This window comes from Pistacia vera, unplaced genomic scaffold, assembly GCF_008641045.1.
Source record: "Pistacia vera cultivar Batoury unplaced genomic scaffold, PisVer_v2 Contig282, whole genome shotgun sequence".
NCBI lineage: Eukaryota > Viridiplantae > Streptophyta > Magnoliopsida > Sapindales > Anacardiaceae > Pistacia > Pistacia vera.
The window spans coordinates 243,600-261,242 of NW_022196093.1; the positions used below are offsets into that span (position 1 = coordinate 243,600).

The 17,643-nt window shown below is 36.2% G+C and overlaps 2 protein-coding genes across 2 annotated transcripts; one reads left to right on the forward strand and one right to left on the reverse strand.

The window, feature by feature from the left end:
• Positions 1 to 4,540: 4,540 nt before the first annotated feature.
• Positions 4,541 to 9,567, forward strand: LOC116134079. The gene is made up of 7 exons (XM_031419746.1): positions 4,541 to 4,698; positions 4,831 to 5,026; positions 5,148 to 5,259; positions 5,336 to 5,490; positions 6,004 to 7,447; positions 8,187 to 8,381; positions 8,805 to 9,567. The coding sequence occupies exons 1-7, from the start codon at positions 4,686 to 4,688 to the stop codon at positions 9,273 to 9,275; spliced, it is 2,586 nt and encodes an 861-aa protein (XP_031275606.1). The 5' UTR covers positions 4,541 to 4,685; the 3' UTR covers positions 9,276 to 9,567.
• Positions 9,568 to 11,815: 2,248 nt separating this feature from the next.
• Positions 11,816 to 16,281, reverse strand: LOC116134078. Its single transcript, XM_031419745.1, has 11 exons — positions 15,762 to 16,281; positions 15,544 to 15,625; positions 15,077 to 15,181; positions 14,877 to 14,993; positions 14,128 to 14,661; positions 13,712 to 14,043; positions 13,532 to 13,631; positions 13,278 to 13,337; positions 12,772 to 12,855; positions 12,529 to 12,645; positions 11,816 to 12,213 (listed from the first exon to the last, which is right to left on the reverse strand). The coding sequence occupies exons 2-11, from the start codon at positions 15,601 to 15,603 to the stop codon at positions 11,911 to 11,913; spliced, it is 1,812 nt and encodes a 603-aa protein (XP_031275605.1). The 5' UTR covers positions 15,604 to 15,625; positions 15,762 to 16,281; the 3' UTR covers positions 11,816 to 11,910.
• Positions 16,282 to 17,643: the final 1,362 nt, after the last annotated feature.

Here is a 17,643-nt window from a genome sequence, read left to right on the forward strand (position 1 = left end):
CTCTAGAGATTATCCAAAATGTCCTCCAACCTCGCATTTATTCCATCGCTTCCGGCAATTGGGATATGCCTGTGTAAATAAGCATATTGTTGTTTGCTTCAGATGTTTTAACTACTGAGAAACTCGGTATTCATGCTCGGCTTAAGAACTAAATATTATATTTGTGTTAATTATAGAACCTTTGATCTTTCATTTTTTAACTCATCTAGACCCAAATTTTTATTTTTATGAGAAAATAATTGGCTTTTGTCATTCTCTTTTGTTCCTGCTGTGCTGCTTAAAACATATTTTGTTACTAGTTCAATGACGCAGTTAATGTTCAGTTATATGTATATTTCTCATTTATACATATTTGGACTATAGCTTTGGAAATTTTTATTGTAAGGCCTAAATCTGAACCGTATATTCTCTGTGCAGATTTCACAACATATGTACTAAAGTAATTCTGATATTTAGCGGCATATAATTTTTTTTTGCTCTGTGTTTGATAGGCATCTTGTTGACCACATACTCAAGCATATAGTCTTCATCCTTTTTTTCCTTGATGACCTTGAATTTTGAAACTGTAGGTATGGACAGTTTACAGTGCCAAGAAACTTTTGAAGTCATAGCAGACTATGAAGCTGCTTGATATGTTTATATGCCCTTAATCCTAGTGCAATGCGTCGTCTTGCTCAAAGATTGGAAGAAGGGGCTAATTCGGAATTGAGCGGATATTGTGAAAGGATTAAGAGTCCGTTCTACTGGATGGACACAAGGCATTTTTGCCAATCCTTTATTTGTCATGCTAGCTGTGTTGTTGTTCCACCTGTCAAACAGATTCATTCACGCTTGTTGTGCTGCTGCCTTACTTGTTATGCTGCTGCTCCAGCTGTCCTGTATTACTCTTCCTTCTTTGCCCCTTACGGTTATACCACTTGACTATTGGTGGTCCATCAGTTTGAAATATATTCTTGGCATTTTCTTATAAAAAACAGAGTCTTGGTAATTGGTCTAATTCATAAATCGTGCAATATTTAGATCTATCTTAAATATACTGTGTAAATTTGGTGGTATGATTTTGGTAAATTTTCAAAATTTATGAGTTTTGTCTAGCTGGGCTTTTAATTTAGTGGAGTTTTCTTAATGGGACATTTAAATTTATTTGCATTTGAAAGAAACATTATTGCATTTAATTTGACAGCTAGGCTCATCAATAATTACACTTATTTGCAAACCCAGAAAGAAACATACACACACCCAAACAAAGCATATAAGTGGAATTTTATCATGAGTAAGAGTCGATTATTCTCCATATTTTTCTTTAGGCCAAGTTTACATTTATTTGCTTAACTTGACATTTCAAACTTGTGGCTTATATTATAATAATATAATATACATCCTTGATTTGTATCCCAATTTTAGATCCTAAGTGATATGAAATTAATTTAGGATTGCCACGTGAAGGATGCAATAAGATGAAGAATGATATAACAATCATTAAATAGTATGACATCACTTGGGATATAAAAGTTATAATACAAACATGGGACTTGTAGCATTACAATGTAGTTGTAACTCAATCGAGAATTAACTTCAAACCTCTACCTTTTGGGATCTTAACTCTTGTATTTGTCTTTCCTGTTTGATGTGGTGATGACTTGTGTTTGTTATAGCATTTCATGGAAGGTCATGCCAAAAGTGCTCCAATATCTCGGCTGCCTCTCATCACAATGCTAGACACTAAACATCGACAGAAAGACATTCCTGTTTGTCAGGTAGCTCAGTTTTGAAGATTTAAACTGATTATCATATAAGTGGTTACATTGCGTATTTTGTACATCATGATGGCTTTGGTTCATTGGCAGCCATTTCATTTGGAGCTCAATTTCTTCAATAGAGAGAACCGGGTTCTTCATTATCCTGTCAGAGCCTTTTATGTAGATGGTGTAAATATTATGGCATATAATCTCTGTTCTGGAGTTGATAGTATCTACAAGAAACTTTACACTTCGGTAATGTTGAACTGGATTCTTTTTTATTTGAAATTGTATGGTGCAGTGTCCCTTATGATAAATTCCGGTTTCAGATTCCGAGCAATGTGGAATATTATCCAAAGTACATGGTTTACAGTAAAAAACAGCAGCTGTTTCTTGTTGTTTATGAATTCAGTGGCACTACAAATGAGGTTGTCCTCTATCGGGAAAATGTCGATTCCCAGTTAGCTAACAGTAAAAGTAGCACTGTCAAAGGTACTTCTGTTTCTTAAACATTTTCTTCTATTGTTGTTAGCCTGTGCATGTGTATATCAGAGCTGAAGAACTACGTGGGCATGAAGCTGATAACAAGTATGGAGTTTTGCAGGTCGAGATGCAGCATTTATCGGGCCCAATGAAAATCAATTTGCAATTCTTGATGAAGACAAAACTGGATTGGCTTTATACATTCTTTTGGGGGTGGACTCACAAGAAGCTGATGAAAAGAACCAGCCAGCAGATTCAAATGTTGGTTCAGTTCGCGGTCCAGTGCAGTTTATGTTTGAAACTGAAGTTGATCGCATCTTTTCCACTCCAATAGGTGCTTGTGGAAATAATATCCTTTTTATTAAGTAGCAATAGCTATTGTAATACATTTTGCTGATCAGTTTTTCCTATTGTTGTAGAGTCAACTTTGATGTTTGCATGTAACGGTAATCAAATTGGGATGGCAAAGTTGATTCAAGGATACCGCCTTTCAACTTCAGATGGTCATTATATACCAACTAAAACTGAAGGGAAAAAGTATATCAAGTTGAAAGTTAATGAAATTGTGCTTCAGGTAATTAGTTAAACTCTTCAATACTTAGGACTCAGTTCACAAATTGAAGGAAAATAGTGAAGGCATAAAATCTCCTATTTTCTTTTCTTAGTGCATGATTTTTTGAATGTCTGGAGCAATTTTAAATATAGTTGGGTCTTCTTTTCAGTTCACTGGAGATCCATTGGGTTCATGAGCTGCACAATGAGATGCAACCCTCTTTGTTTCCTTGGCATGCTCTTATAATTCTTAATCCCCCTCCCTTGGTATCAGAACAATTCAACCTAATGTCATTTGTGTGTTAACAAGTGACTTTTTCAACTAAACTAGCCTGCTTTATTGCAGAGGTAGAAAACTATTAGTTTGCCTATGAAATTTTGTTGTGCTACATGTGTGAGGTATTTGACACAGTGACCTGTCCAGTCCATCTTTTTTACTTATGGTACACATATTTGTTGATAAAATGTTAATGTAACATGAAGTAAATTATGCTAACTAATTAATTTTCTTCAGTTTCTTCTTGAAGGATACGTTTAGTCCCCAGTCCCATTCATTAAAATAACCCAGTGAATCTAGGAGTGGCTGTGCTGATAACTGAGGCTATAATGCTCTAGCTTGTCTACTGAGTGGGGCCGGACCTAGTTGGAAAAAATAGAGTTAATATTTGAGTGATATCATTATGTAATACCATGCCAGTATGCAATTGTTCGCTGTTATTCATGACGGCATGTGCATTCATAGAAACATGGTGAATATGAATAACTAAGAATTGTATATCTTATGCTACTTCTGTTCACATTGAACTAGGATGAAGGATAAAGGCTTCAAGTAAAAGTTAGCACCAGGAGATTCAGGCCTATTTTGAGCAACATTTATGTAACAAACATGTAGCCAACATAATAAAATTTAGCATTTGCCCTTGTTAGTCATATACTTCATCACAATCGGTTTATCTAGAATGAACCTTGCTACGCCATAATAGTGACAGCTGAACTTTCGATTTATAATAGAATCTGCAAACCTATGATTTATCATGATTATATTAAACTGACTTTTGAATGGAAAAAGAAAAGCGACCAGGGGAATAGAGATTTGAGCCTTTCTCTGAGGACCTTTTAACCCTCTTCAATCTATGCAGAAACATGAGCATCTAGTGGATTGTTTCACCTAAATTTCTGAAGCAAAATCTTAAGTCATGGTTCTTAACAAAACCCTGGAAACCCATGTAAAATTGTCTTGGCCTATGAATTGGATATGTTTTTACTCAGTAACCTGTTGAGTTCAAATGAGAGAGCTGGATGATTGGCATTTTATGATATTTTAGTAAATTCATTATCTTCTTTATATAGTTATTATATATGTATGCGTTCTTCATCATTTCTGGATCTGTTTTATGTGCAACTTGTGTTCTTGAATAAATTGTGCAGATGATCTATATTTGTCTTATGAAACCTTGGAATTTTTCAACTTCAACAGGTACATTGGCAAGAGACTCAGAGAGGCTATGTTGCAGGAATTTTAACTACTCAAAGAGTACTTATAGTTTCGGCTGATCTTGACATTTTGGCAAGCAGTTCCACAAAATTTGATAAAGGACTTCCTTCAATATCCTTATTCAGAATAACTTTTTTGCTAGACCCTATTGTGTGTGTGTATATAGATATATATATATACCTTATTCAGAATAACTTAGCATGAAACTTCCTTTCCTTCGCTTCTTCACCCCTGCTTTTTCTTCGCTGTTTTAATATATACTTGTATGACAAGATCAATATGTTTTGTTTGAACACTTAACTTTTGTGCACTATAGATCCCTTTTGTGGGTTGGGCCAGCACTTCTGTTTTCTACCGCTACTGGAATTAGTGTGCTAGGCTGGGATGGAAAAGTTAGGACCATTGTCTCAATTAGTATGCCAAATTCAGGTAAATAGCTTGTCTTGTGTTGTATGCGTGAACAGCCTGGTATCGTCTATAGTGTCATGTGTAAACAACATCACTTGCAACTTTCCATCGTATTATTATGCTGAGATGCTGAGTTGAAATTCCTCCTTGCAGTTTTGGTTGGCGCTTTGAATGATCGCTTATTGCTCGCTAACCCAACGGATATCAGTCCAAAACAAAAGAAAGGGTTTGAGGTTAAGAGTTGTCTTGTTGGGCTTCTTGAACCTCTTCTTATCGGGTTTGCCACGATGCAGCAATATTTTGAGCAGAAGCTTGACCTGTCTGAAATATTGTACCAAATAACATCAAGGTTTTCTTGTCTCTTTCTCTTGGACATGCTATGTTTTTATAAAACGCATCTTCTTGTGTCAAATAGATCTGTGGACAAAAGCTAGTAATATCTGACATCACTGGCGTTTTTTCTGATAAAGATTTGACAGCTTGCGTATAACTCCCCGGTCTCTTGATATTCTTGCCAAAGGTCCTCCTGTCTGTGGGGACCTTGCTGTATCGCTATCCCAAGCTGGACCACATTTCACTCAGGTGAGAAATGATGATGCCTTATGTTTTATGTTTTACAAATCCAGTGTAGTTGCTCACACATGGAGAAATAATTTAGGTGTTGCGGGGCATATATGCAATTAAAGCTCTCCGGTTTTCTACTGCTCTATCTGTTCTGAAGGATGAATTTTTGCGCTCTAGAGATTATCCAAAATGTCCTCCAACCTCGCATTTATTCCATCGCTTCCGGCAATTGGGATATGCCTGTATAAAGTAAGCATATTGTTGTTGATGCTTCAGATGTTTTACCACACTGAGAAACTCGGGTATTCATGCTCAGGCTTAAGAACTAAATATTATATTTGTTAATATTTAAGAACCTTTGATCTTTCATTTTTTAACTCATTCTAGACCCAAATTTTTATTTTTATGAGAAAATAATTGGCTTTTGTCATTCTCTTTCGTTCCTGCTGTCCTGCTTAAAAACATATTTTTGTTACTAAGTTCAATGACGCAGTTGAATGTTCAGTTATATGTATAATTTATCATTTATACATATTTGGACATATAGCTTTGGAAAATTTTTATTGTAAGTGCCTAAATCTGAACCGGTATATTCTCTGTGCAGATTTCACAACATATGTACTAAAGTATATTCTGATATTTTAGCGGCATATAATTTTTTTTTGCTCTGTGTTTGATAGGCATCTTGTTGACCAGCATACTCATAGCAATATAGTCTTCATCCTGTTTTTTCCTTGATGACCTTGAATTTTGAAACTGTAGGTATGGACAGTTTGACAGTGCCAAAGAAACTTTTGAAGTCATAGCAGACTATGAAAGCATGCTTGATATGTTTATCTGCCACCTTAATCCTAGTGCAATGCGTCGTCTTGCTCAAAGATTGGAAGAAGAAGAGGCTAATTCGGAATTGAGGCGATATTGTGAAAGGATTTTAAGAGTCCGTTCTACTGGATGGACACAAGGCATTTTTGCCAACTTTGCTGCTGAGAGTATGGTTCCGAAAGGACCTGAATGGGGTGGTGGGAACTGGGAAATCAAGACTCCTACTAACTTGAAGAGTATACCTCAGTGGGAACTGGCTGCAGAAGTGGTGCCTTATATGAGGACTGATGATGGTCCCATACCATCTATTATTTCTGATCATATTGGCGTTTACCTGGGCTCAATCAAGGGAAGAGGCAATATTGTCGAAGTAACAGAAAAAAGTTTGGTTAAACCTTTCATGCCTGCAGGAGCTGACAATAAACCTAATGGTCTTCATACTACTTTAGCTAAATCTATGTCTAACAAATCAAAGGGAGCGCCTGATGGTGATTCCAAGGTCAGTTCACTGATGGGTCTGGAAACTCTTACAAGTCAATATGCTGGTTCCACTGCTGCTGATGAACAGGCTAAAGCTGAAGAAGAATTTAAGAAAACAATGTATGGTGCAACTGCTGATGGTAGCAGCAGTGATGAGGAGGGAGCATCAAAAGCCAAAAAATTACAAATTAGAATACGAGATAAGCCTATTGCATCTGCTACAGTGGATGTCAATAAGATTAAAGAAGCCACGAAGCAGTTTAAACTTGGTGACGGGTTGGGCCCACCTATGAGGTCTAAGTCAACTATTGGATCCCAGGACCTTGGTCAGATTTTATCCCAACCTTCTCCTGCTACCAGTGGAAGTGCAGCCGCCCTTACAGGTTCTGCTCCTGTTGACCCATTTGGTACTGAATCTTGGGCACAACCTCCATCAGTATCACAGCCAGCTCCTACGGCTGCAGGTATGGGAGCTACAGCTCGACCTATTCCAGAAGACTTTTTCCACAATACAATTCCGTCGCTCCAAGTTGCTGCCACCCTGCCTCCTCCTGGAACTTCTTATCTTGCAAAATATGAACAAGCTGCTAGAGGCATTGAAAGTAGCAATGTAATACCTAACCAGGCAAGTGTATCTGCCGCTGATATTGGTCTCCCTGGTGGTGGTATTCCCCCACAAGCTCCTCAGCAACCTGCAATTCCAGTTGAGTCCATTGGACTTCCTGATGGTGGTGTTCCACCACAATCTTCTGGTCAGGCTCCTTTCCTGTCTCAACCTCAGGTTCAAGCTGCTCAGGTCCCACCTTCCACACAACCTCTTGATCTCAGTGCCCTTGGAGTTCCAGATTCTGGGAAAGCCACTACTCATCCCGTTTCTCCGCCAGCATCAGTCCGCCCTGGACAGGTGAGTATATGTGTTGTCTGTCTAATTTCATGCTTTACTTTTCCTTCATCCCTCTTTTTGGGTGTTCTTGTGCTGATTGTTGTAATATTAATGCTGCGTCTAGTTTTAAAAAGATCGCTTTCTTTTTACTAGTATATTTTTTTGTGAACTAGCACCATTTTATGTATGTATATCTTATTTCAACTTTGAGCTTCATCATATGCTTATTTTTTTCATTGCTGTAATCCGGTGTTTGATGGAAGAGTTAACATGTGTGGGTGAAGACCACTCAGTTATAAAATTTGGTAGTAAAGGTCTTTAGCTTGGTTTATGCTGTGTAGCTCAGAAAGGACGAGGAAGGTAGGTTTAAGTTGGAAGGATATCTAAAATTTTCACTATGAAGTTACCTTTTTAATACTCTGTATGCTTCATATGGAATAGTGATTGTAAACTTCAAATTCTCTTCATCACCTGTTATTTTGAGATGAAAATTGGTTAGAAGAAGACAAAAGAAATAAGTGGGCAGTGGTGGTACAATAGCCTGATCTTCAAGTTCTATTTCATTTTTTAAATGTATTTATTTCTTTCTTTGTGTATGTAACTAAAGGGAGAAAGGTTTGAGAGGTTTGCCTTTTACCCCCAGTTGACATTGTCCAATCTGTCTGTTTAGTCTTTTGGCTGCTTTCCATATCTTATGTCTGGTAAACATATTTAATATCTATTTTCCTAGTGCCGTCCATCATGGCTTATCCTCATACAGGTTCCTCGTGGGGCAGCTGCTCCAGTATGTTTCAAGACTGGTCTTGCTCACCTTGAGCAGAATCAACTTCCAGATGCACTATCTTGTTTTGATGAAGCTTTCCTTGCACTAGCTAAGGATCAGTCTCGAGGCGCTGATATTAAAGCTCAAGCAACCATCTGTGCACAGTACAAGATAGCAGTCACTCTTCTGCAGGTACTCATTTTTATTGTATTTTCAAATGCATTATATCTCTGAAGCCCTTGTATCTGCAGAATAGCACCTTGCTGGTGTTTACTTCTTTTGTTGGACCCATAATTTTAAACTCTTTAGAAAAGAACAGCCAACTATCTGCAGAGAAGGATATTTTTGGACCTGGTTATTGGTTTTTAAGTTTTAATTAGCTTGTCCATTTTTTGATTTTATAAATGGCCTCAGTTCACGAAACTAATTAAATAAATTCTATAAATTTTTAAAGAATTAAAATGGACTTAACAGTCCTGTACAATAGATGTTTGAGCAAAATTATTACTTGTATGATTTACGTATAGTGCCTTTTATTGTTTTGTACGACATAGATTTTCTCATGTGTTGGAAACATGATATAGTGGCATGACCATCACTTGGGTTACATTGCAGGAAATTTTACGACTGCAGAAAGTTCAAGGCCCTAGTGCAATCAGTGCAAAAGATGAAATGGCTAGACTGTCACGTCATTTGGGTTCTCTACCTCTTCAGACAAAGCACCGAATAAATTGCATTCGAACTGCCATTAAACGGAACATGGATGTTCAGAATTTTGGATATGCCAAACAGATGCTTGAGCTGCTTCTGTCCAAAGCTCCTCCGAGTAAGCAGGATGAGTTGAGGAGTCTGATTGACATGTGTGTTCAGAGGGGTTTGACCAACAAGTCTATTGATCCATTAGAAGATCCCTCTCAATTCTGTGCTGCCACACTTAGCCGTCTGTCTACCATTGGATACGATGTCTGTGATCTTTGTGGGGCCAAATTTTCAGCGCTTTCAACACCTGGATGCATTATCTGCGGTATGGGAAGTATTCAAAGATCAGATGCAGTTGCAGGGCCTGTTCCTTCACCATTTGGCTGAGATTGAAGATTTGCAAAATTTTTTGCTTTATTTTGTCCCATTAGGGCTTCTTACTGTCACCCTCCCTCATCATACCACTGATTCAGAAAGAATGAGCCATTTATTATAGAGGAAGCTACATAGCATCGCCAATTGGTATATAGTGTAATTTTAAATTTGTTTGTAAATGATTGTTTCTCTTTTTACATATTTTACCACCGTCTTCACTTGTTTGTTGTAATATGTGCTTGCTCGGTTTCTAAATTCTAATGGAAGACATTAATAAAAAATGCATTCACAGTTTTGTAAGCTATATAGAACATTTCTCTGATTCATTAATTTCTGGGTGTTGGCCATTGCAAGCCAAAAATGAACTAATTTTTGCTGTTTTAGCGTGGTGTGTAACCTAGGGACTATTATCAAAGGCACTATACATGTTAGATTATAGGGTTAAAGACGTAGACCTCCTAAGTTATCATATAGTATTAAAAATCGTCATAAGGTTTCTAAATTAACAAAAATTACTCTCTTGTTAATGAACCGTTAAACTTTGTTCTCTTACTGTTTATTATATTACTTAAAAGTATGAGGATTTTTATTATTTTATCCTACTTCATGGGATTAAAGTCATTAACACCAAATTATTTCAATAATCTATAATATCTTAATTTAACACTTTATAAGAATGTATATATATAAATGAATAATTTGTGGCATTAGGAGTCTTTTTCAACCAGGTACCGGGGAAGAAAACATATTTAACCTTTAAAAATTATTTATCCATAAATTGGAAAGTTCATATGCATGGTTGCATATGTTGCCTGAAATTCGTGTTCCTTTTACAGATACCTTTACATTAAAAAAAAATATATGCATAATTCTGTATACAAATTCATGTAGCACAAAAAGAATAATAAATAATTCAATAAAAATTAAATTTTAATCTGGGCTGTTAAGGTCAGAACAGCTGCTGAATGGCAGGTTAGTGGGCGCCAGCGCCTATGGAGTGGTCGCACCACCATGCCCCGCGGTGGTAGATGTGGATGGTTGCTGGAACACTAACGGCAGATATGGCATCAACATGCTCGAAATTTTTCTTCCTCCTTTAAATTTCATGTAGTATTTAGAAACTAAACTTTATAATATTCAACTTCAACAATTTTGAATTACAAGCGTTTTATGGTGTTAGGATTGCAATGCTCTAAGTTTTGATTAAGTTAGTTGAAGTAAAGAATTTTGAAGGTGTAAATAGTATTTGCTTGGTTAAAAATGTGGAGGAAAGAGTTGGAATTTAGAATTGCAGTTCCATTTTTTAATTAATTAAGTGAATTTTATGTTGGAATGACTAGTCAATGGTGTAACTAGTAAGTTCAGAGAAATATACTTTAAATAGAATCTCTTAAAGTTGTTAGTAGTGGGTATTGAATAATCCCGTATCAACAGCCAGAAGTAGCAGCGTGCAGCAGAGGGCAGGAAATTCAGGAGAAGCCTGTGAATGTGAATATGAAGTTTAAGTTTGCGTATAAATATGGATACGAAGCCCATGTGCACATGACAGGACTACGACTTTAGAGCAAACCAGACCCAACTTGGTTATCATTCATATCTTGTTTCTTACAATACAAATAAAAATACCCCTTGTACGGATTCTAAAAGTCCAGCCTATCTCTGGGTGGGTCAAACTCAAATTCCAACAAGAATGGTTCACCTTTGCAGAATGCATTTTTTACAGACTAGGGAGTCAGCAAGAAAGTGCACTGGTGAGTCCATCTGATAAGGCAAAGTTGAAGCTGATGAACCCACCACGCCATATGTAGCCTATAGAATAGAGAGCATTGTCAACTCTGTTTTTGTCGTTTTTAGCGCTTCCGCTTCAAGGAACAGGCAATCTCACGCAAATGCATTGTAGATACCGTACCAAATATGGTTTGATTTTCTGGCCCTTTGGTTGGTACAAGATATGCTTGTGAATTTTAGTATTCTTCACAATTGACTTTGCATGCCCGTCTCAATATTCATTTGTATACCATCTTTAATTTTGACTAACTTCATTGTCTTATTATTAATTTTGTAGGTTCATTAGAGAAGCTGTCAACATTGGTGCCATAAAAATTTTAGTTACATCAATGCATCAAACTTGGACTCTCATTCCAAATTCTCCATTAACCCACAGGACCAAAAGCATGAAATCAGATGCTAAGCTTCCTACAAATAGGCCAAGGTTGAAATCGAGCAATTGTTTGGGCAATCTACATGATACATGTTTTTCACCTGAGTATCCGATCTTTTGTGCAGTTTGATCTTGCCCTAAGTAAAAATAAATTGTTCCTTAATCATATTATACGTTTATTCATCTGTCTTTAGAAGTAATTATAAAGTAGATAAAAAGCCTTTGTTTTCCAGATGAACTGTTGAGCAGTTTATGAGACAATATGACATCAGAGTTTAAGGTGAAATAGTATATGATAAAACAACCTTAAAGAAATCTTGTTCTTCATATACTCTTCCAGAACCACACCAAAGAACCGATGTGAAAAAAAAAAATGATTTCTTCCCCGCAATTGATTACAAATGCTAACTATATATGTATTTGCACCATGTCCACTATACCAGTATATAAACAAAGTAGAGCATAGAATTATAGAGACGAAAAGTATCACCGGTGTAAAAGCAACCGGAAACTGAAGTCATATGGCATTACTTGCACTAAGTGAGAAATAGGCTCTATTTTCCTTCTCTCGAGGCATTTAACTGCAGCACTCCTGAGTTCATCTGGTAGCTGCAGGCAAATCCAGTCGAGTAATGAGCCCAAGTCCTTTGCAAAGTCCAGAAGATACCAATCCAACAGCTTGGGGATTATCAGCTTGTTTGTCCTTGAAATGCCAACAGCTGCATGTAGATAGTCCCTCTTTGCACTTTCCAACTCTTCTTCAACTTGAGATGCAGTGTACACCCTCACCTTCAATTCACAACATTAATGTACATATAATTGTCAAATGTCTGTCATAGTTGTAAATAATTAGCAGCCTCCTCTGCTAAAACATTATAAAAATCAAACAACCATTCCAGAAAATTTTAAATCTAAATATGATGTTTTGCCATGAGTATCAGTGAAGCTTCAAACAACATGGGACTTAAGATACTGATAGACATGAAAATAGCATTATTATGGCATGAAATAGAAAGCAATCAAGTCATCTGCCGGCAAATTGTGAAGGACAGTGACTTTGCCTAAATAGCTTAACAATCATAACCAAGTTTAAAACAAACTTACAGCAGGGGAGGACCAGCTCCCACAGCAGAGTGCAAATGTAACCAAGGGTTCAGACCACTCCAATCCAAATATACTGCACGCTTTCATCTCATCATTTTTAGCCGCTTTAGGACATGTCTTTCGGAGAGAGAAAAGAAGAGGATTTAGTACTTTTCTTTTTTCAAGATATTAAAGAACTTCCAAGAATATTTTATCTAATTCAGTGTAAAAGCATTATAAAGTGGTAGAGATGAATGCACTTACAAACTTTAAGTGATACGGCAGTCTCAAGATGAAGTGCTCAATTGTTATTGCATTGAGCAAGTGTCCCCCCACAACTATTGTTGCCTGGAGCAAGCACATCAGAATTTCAATCAGATGAATAATTACAGTGCTACAGCTGATGTTAACAGCACCTTGTATAATTGGACCATTGTCCTCCACAAGCTTAAGATTAAAATTTTCAAAGGTAATGATAATTTATGAGCTTCAGCAAATTCACACAATTTCTGGGAGGAGCAAACTTTAAAGACACAGCCATATTTATGTTCTTAGCGGTTTGACGTTTTATTCTGTCCATGACAATGTACTTGAATTGCAAATTGAACTGTTTTAAACATGAAAGAAAGTACATCGAATTTTAGAGGAATACTACCAATTGCGACCAAATCATCCCTTTGGGTGAATGTAGTTTGTTGGGTGGGAAAGAATATTGCAGGAATCATAAATTAATATTGCAGTACATAACAACAATAGCTAACATATCTCACCTTCTGCGTAAGTGCTACAACCACTTCAGGAGTGTCTGGGATCCCATGTTCTAGAAATGCCTGAAAGATTGATATTTTAACTGCATAAGTTGCTCTTGCTTTTGCATGATAGAATGACTTAAGAGCCAAAAAAACTTTTACTATGCCATATAATGTCCCTATATATATAATATGAACAAATCGAAATTGTAAACTCCAGCAAGATCGATTTTTCCACTATAATTTCAATTTTAAATATCACATAGAAATCTTACATTCAGAACACAGGAATTATAAGTGTTAATCCAGAATGCAAGCTTTTGTTGATGAGTAAGACCTTCTAAATTGACAATGGCGAGCTTCCCAAACAGGAACCTGAAAAAATCATCAAGACAGGTGAACAGAATTTTTAAGAGTGGAACGTAAAAGTCAGAGAAAATGATCAATGAACATACTTCAGCCTATGGATCAGAAACAATGCATTTGAGGTTCGATTGAGATCAAGTGAGCTTGCTTCAATTGCACAGAGATTCGTATATGGACCAATATCACCGTGGCTGACTTCAGAGTGGGTACCATAGGGATCCCAATTACTTCCTTCACTGCTTTCACGAGAATCCACTGCTTTGTCCTTCAGTGTGCTAATCCTCACAAAAATGCTACACAAGCATCTAAGAATATCCTCGGACAATTTGTTTGGTGAGCTTTCAACTTCTGATAATCTATCACCGGATGAACCAGAACAGCTCTCTTGTGCTTTTTCCTGGTCCTCTAATCTACATTCTAGCTGGACAATTGAAACCATTATTAAAATTACAATAGCTCTAGACTTGAATCTAGATCTCATTGAAAATCACTAATTAAAATGTACCTGCAACTTTAAATGATCCACACCCTTGGGATCATGTGCTTCATTCTTGATTGGAAGTCTCTTAACTGGGGTAACAACTTTGGCAATTTTCTTTTCCGGAGATTGCTTATCCTTCACAGAGTTAGTACATGAACGGTTCTCTTTTCCTCGCCCATCTTCCAAATGAGATGAAAATGGATTGGGTTTAACTGAAGATTGTTTTCCATTCATTGTCCTAATAAAACTATGTGATGTTCGATCATTTATTGTATCTGTGGACAGTAGCTTTCTGCTTGAAGTACTTCTGCCAAGAGAAGGTTGAGGCCTGGCCGGTGTTGATGCCAAATTGATCTCATTACAGGAGAAAGACTTAGACCGCTGGTGTTTATAACTTCGAAGAGACAATTGATCAGAATCATTCGAATTCTCTGCATTCCTCTTAGAGGAAATGTAAACTGCTTCCTGATACAGACCTTGCCTAAAATTCACAACTTGCTCTTCAAGCCTAACAACCTCCTCTTCCAAAACAGCTACTTCAGCAAGTAGCTCCAATGTCTGCAACAATTAATACAATCATCAGCATTATTCTTTATGTCAAATCTTAAACAACGTAAATAAAATTCTCAAAAACTAAGAGTTCGTTGTGCAGTTTCTTTCCTCAAACAAATCCATCCAAGAAATTGACAATGTTTTTCCACACAGAATTGCAAGCTAATGTTTGATGACAATAAGAGAGAGATCTAATTAAGAGAAGAGTGAATTATACTAACATATGGAGGGAGATAAGGAGGAAGACGGGGAAGAGACCCCAAAGGCCTAGTAAATGCCCTCTCTAAAGCTCTATGAACATTCTCTTCATGTCTAAGCTTCCTCTTTAGCTTATCAACCTGAAAATATAATGCGAAACCATAACAATCAAAGTAATAAAACGAAGCAAATTGGATAAATTTGTATAGAGAATTTTGCATACATCTTGTAATAGGGCCATTTTCCTTTCCCTGTTGGATCGACGCCGATTGGACACAGCTTTGCCAGCACCAAGTCCTTTGCGTCCCTGAGTCTCCATTTCTTCCTTCTTTGTACATTCAAAAACAAAAATCATAAGTTAATAAATGGAAAGCAGTCTATGAACAAAGAAAAGGAACTTAAAGGAGAAATCATTCCTTTCTTGAGACAAGTGAAAGAACCCAACTCAGATATGTGTCAAAAGTGCATATTTCTTTCTTTAGTACCCAAGCAAATTTCACAAGAACAGCAATTTCCAAACTTTTCAAAAATCATGTATTAACAAACTATAGGTTCAAATCAAAATATAGAATTTTTCGTAAGTTTTCAGGAAAAAAAAAACCCCGTTTAGATATTCTTGCAGATAAAATAGGAAAAAAAAAAAAAAAAGCAATCAAAAGAAAAGAAAAATTAGAGAGATAGAGAAGTTACTTTATCATGCTTTAAAGGAGGCTTCATAGACTGAACAGCAGTGCGAACTCTTGTATTCATCTTTATTGCTTTGCTTTTTTCACTGGAAAACGAGAAAACGTTACACCTCAAAAGATAAACAAGGCAGAAACCACGCTGAATAATCACAAGAATAAACAAACATTGAAGAACTTAACCTAACAAAAAGGCAAGTAGCAAGACTAAGATTGAGAACTAACCCAAGTTTTTGGTCCTCGAGTGAGATTTGTATATTTATTGTCTAAGAGTTTTGTTGAAAGAAAAACTTTTTCTTCTTTGTTTAAGCTCAAGAGCGGGAAAAGAAATGGCAGGGAAATGCATGCGTTTTGATATATAATTGATCTGATCAAACAAACATTAGTAATACGAGTATCTCGAACAGAGTGAAAAGAAAAAAAAAGCAACAAAAGCTTGTACAGGAGATGAAGAAAGCAGAAAACGACGAGAATTCGAGCTTAAAAGCGTCATCCAAGAATAGAGTAACAGATGGACAAGAACAAACTACATTATATTATCGTAAAAGAAAAAAGTTAAACGTTAAAAAATTAATTTTTTTTTAACAGGTTTGAGTAATAAAATAAAGGCGGACGAGAAGAACAGTGGAGACAAGTAAAGAAACCAACACAAAGTTCACTAAAAAATATAAAAAAATGGGTAGAGCAGAAGTAGTTGTATAAAGTTGAGTAGTACTAGTATAGAAATTGTTGATACATATCTAAATAAGCATGCAATGCAAGTGTGTTGAGAGTTGAGAGTTGATATGTGAACTGGCAAAGCAAGCGGTCTGTGATTGTCTTTGAGTGCACTTTAGCTTGGTGATAGCGTCACAACCGCCTCTCATCATCAATTAACATATGCCCAGACTTTTGTTTCTACATCCTCTGTTTCTTTCCACTCACTCTGCTCCAAAAACGCCAAAGTATTTATATGGACTAGATATGAATTTGCATTTGCACATGTAAAAGAGAGGAAAGGCAAAATCAAAATCATTTTCAGGAGGACATTATTAAACAGGCCAAAGATGAGAAATTGTCAGCACATGTGATAGCAACCGGTATGTATGTACTCTCTCAGTATGTTAGATTAAGAATTGATGATAATGATAAGAAGATCATTAATAGAGCCAACCCAATTCCTTGTATTCTGTGTCTCTGCTTCATAAATCAGTCCCCCAAAAGCTAAATGCCTTTCTGCATAAGCAAAGTTAACGTGCCAATTCAATTAATAATGGAGTAGAATAAAAAGGATAGTTTAATATAGTGATTAAATTGGTGTAAATGATTGTTGGACGCATCCTGGACATGGAGACATCAAGCTACTTCATAATTCAACAATCAATTAATTAATGAATTGGCAAAATCAACCTTTAAATATTAACTACGTGATCCACCGGCAAGTCAAATGCTGTAATTTGGATTATATTTATAAGATGATGAATTGTGACAATCAATTAAAAATCCTTCACTTGGTCATTTAAAGTGACCACAAAATCAAATGGCCAATTACTAAACATCCATCTATCATACTTTGATTAATATTATTGGAATCAGAAAATCCTACTGTTTTGGCACTAATTAAATTGAAGATAGGAGACTGTGAGTAGCAATTATCAGAGTGAGAGAAAAAGTAAACTTTGAGGAGCATTCCCGATGAATTAATTAATAAAAAGAAATGAGATAATATTTATAAAGATGAATCGAAAAAACAAGATTAGGTGGATGGCAGTTTGCATAAGCACGTGAGGTTGAAAGGGTTATAAGTGACATGTGGTTGAAGCAGAAGCATTTGCTAAATCATATGCTCAGAGTCCTACAAAATCATTGTATTTATGACCTTTTTGTCGGACACCATTTACAAAATCATTTTCTTAATCAAAACATTAAACTTAATTTAATTTGAAACCTGATGTTTCATCATTGTGATTTTAATCCTGAATTAAGTTGAGAGTTGTACACAACACTGTTCACTATACATGTGTTAGTGGGGAACAGCTAGCAGCTGGATATTTTCTTCCTATATATTTTTCATTTTGGAAGTTGGTGTGGCTCTGGGTCTGGCATGATGATGAAGTGTAAGTCATGC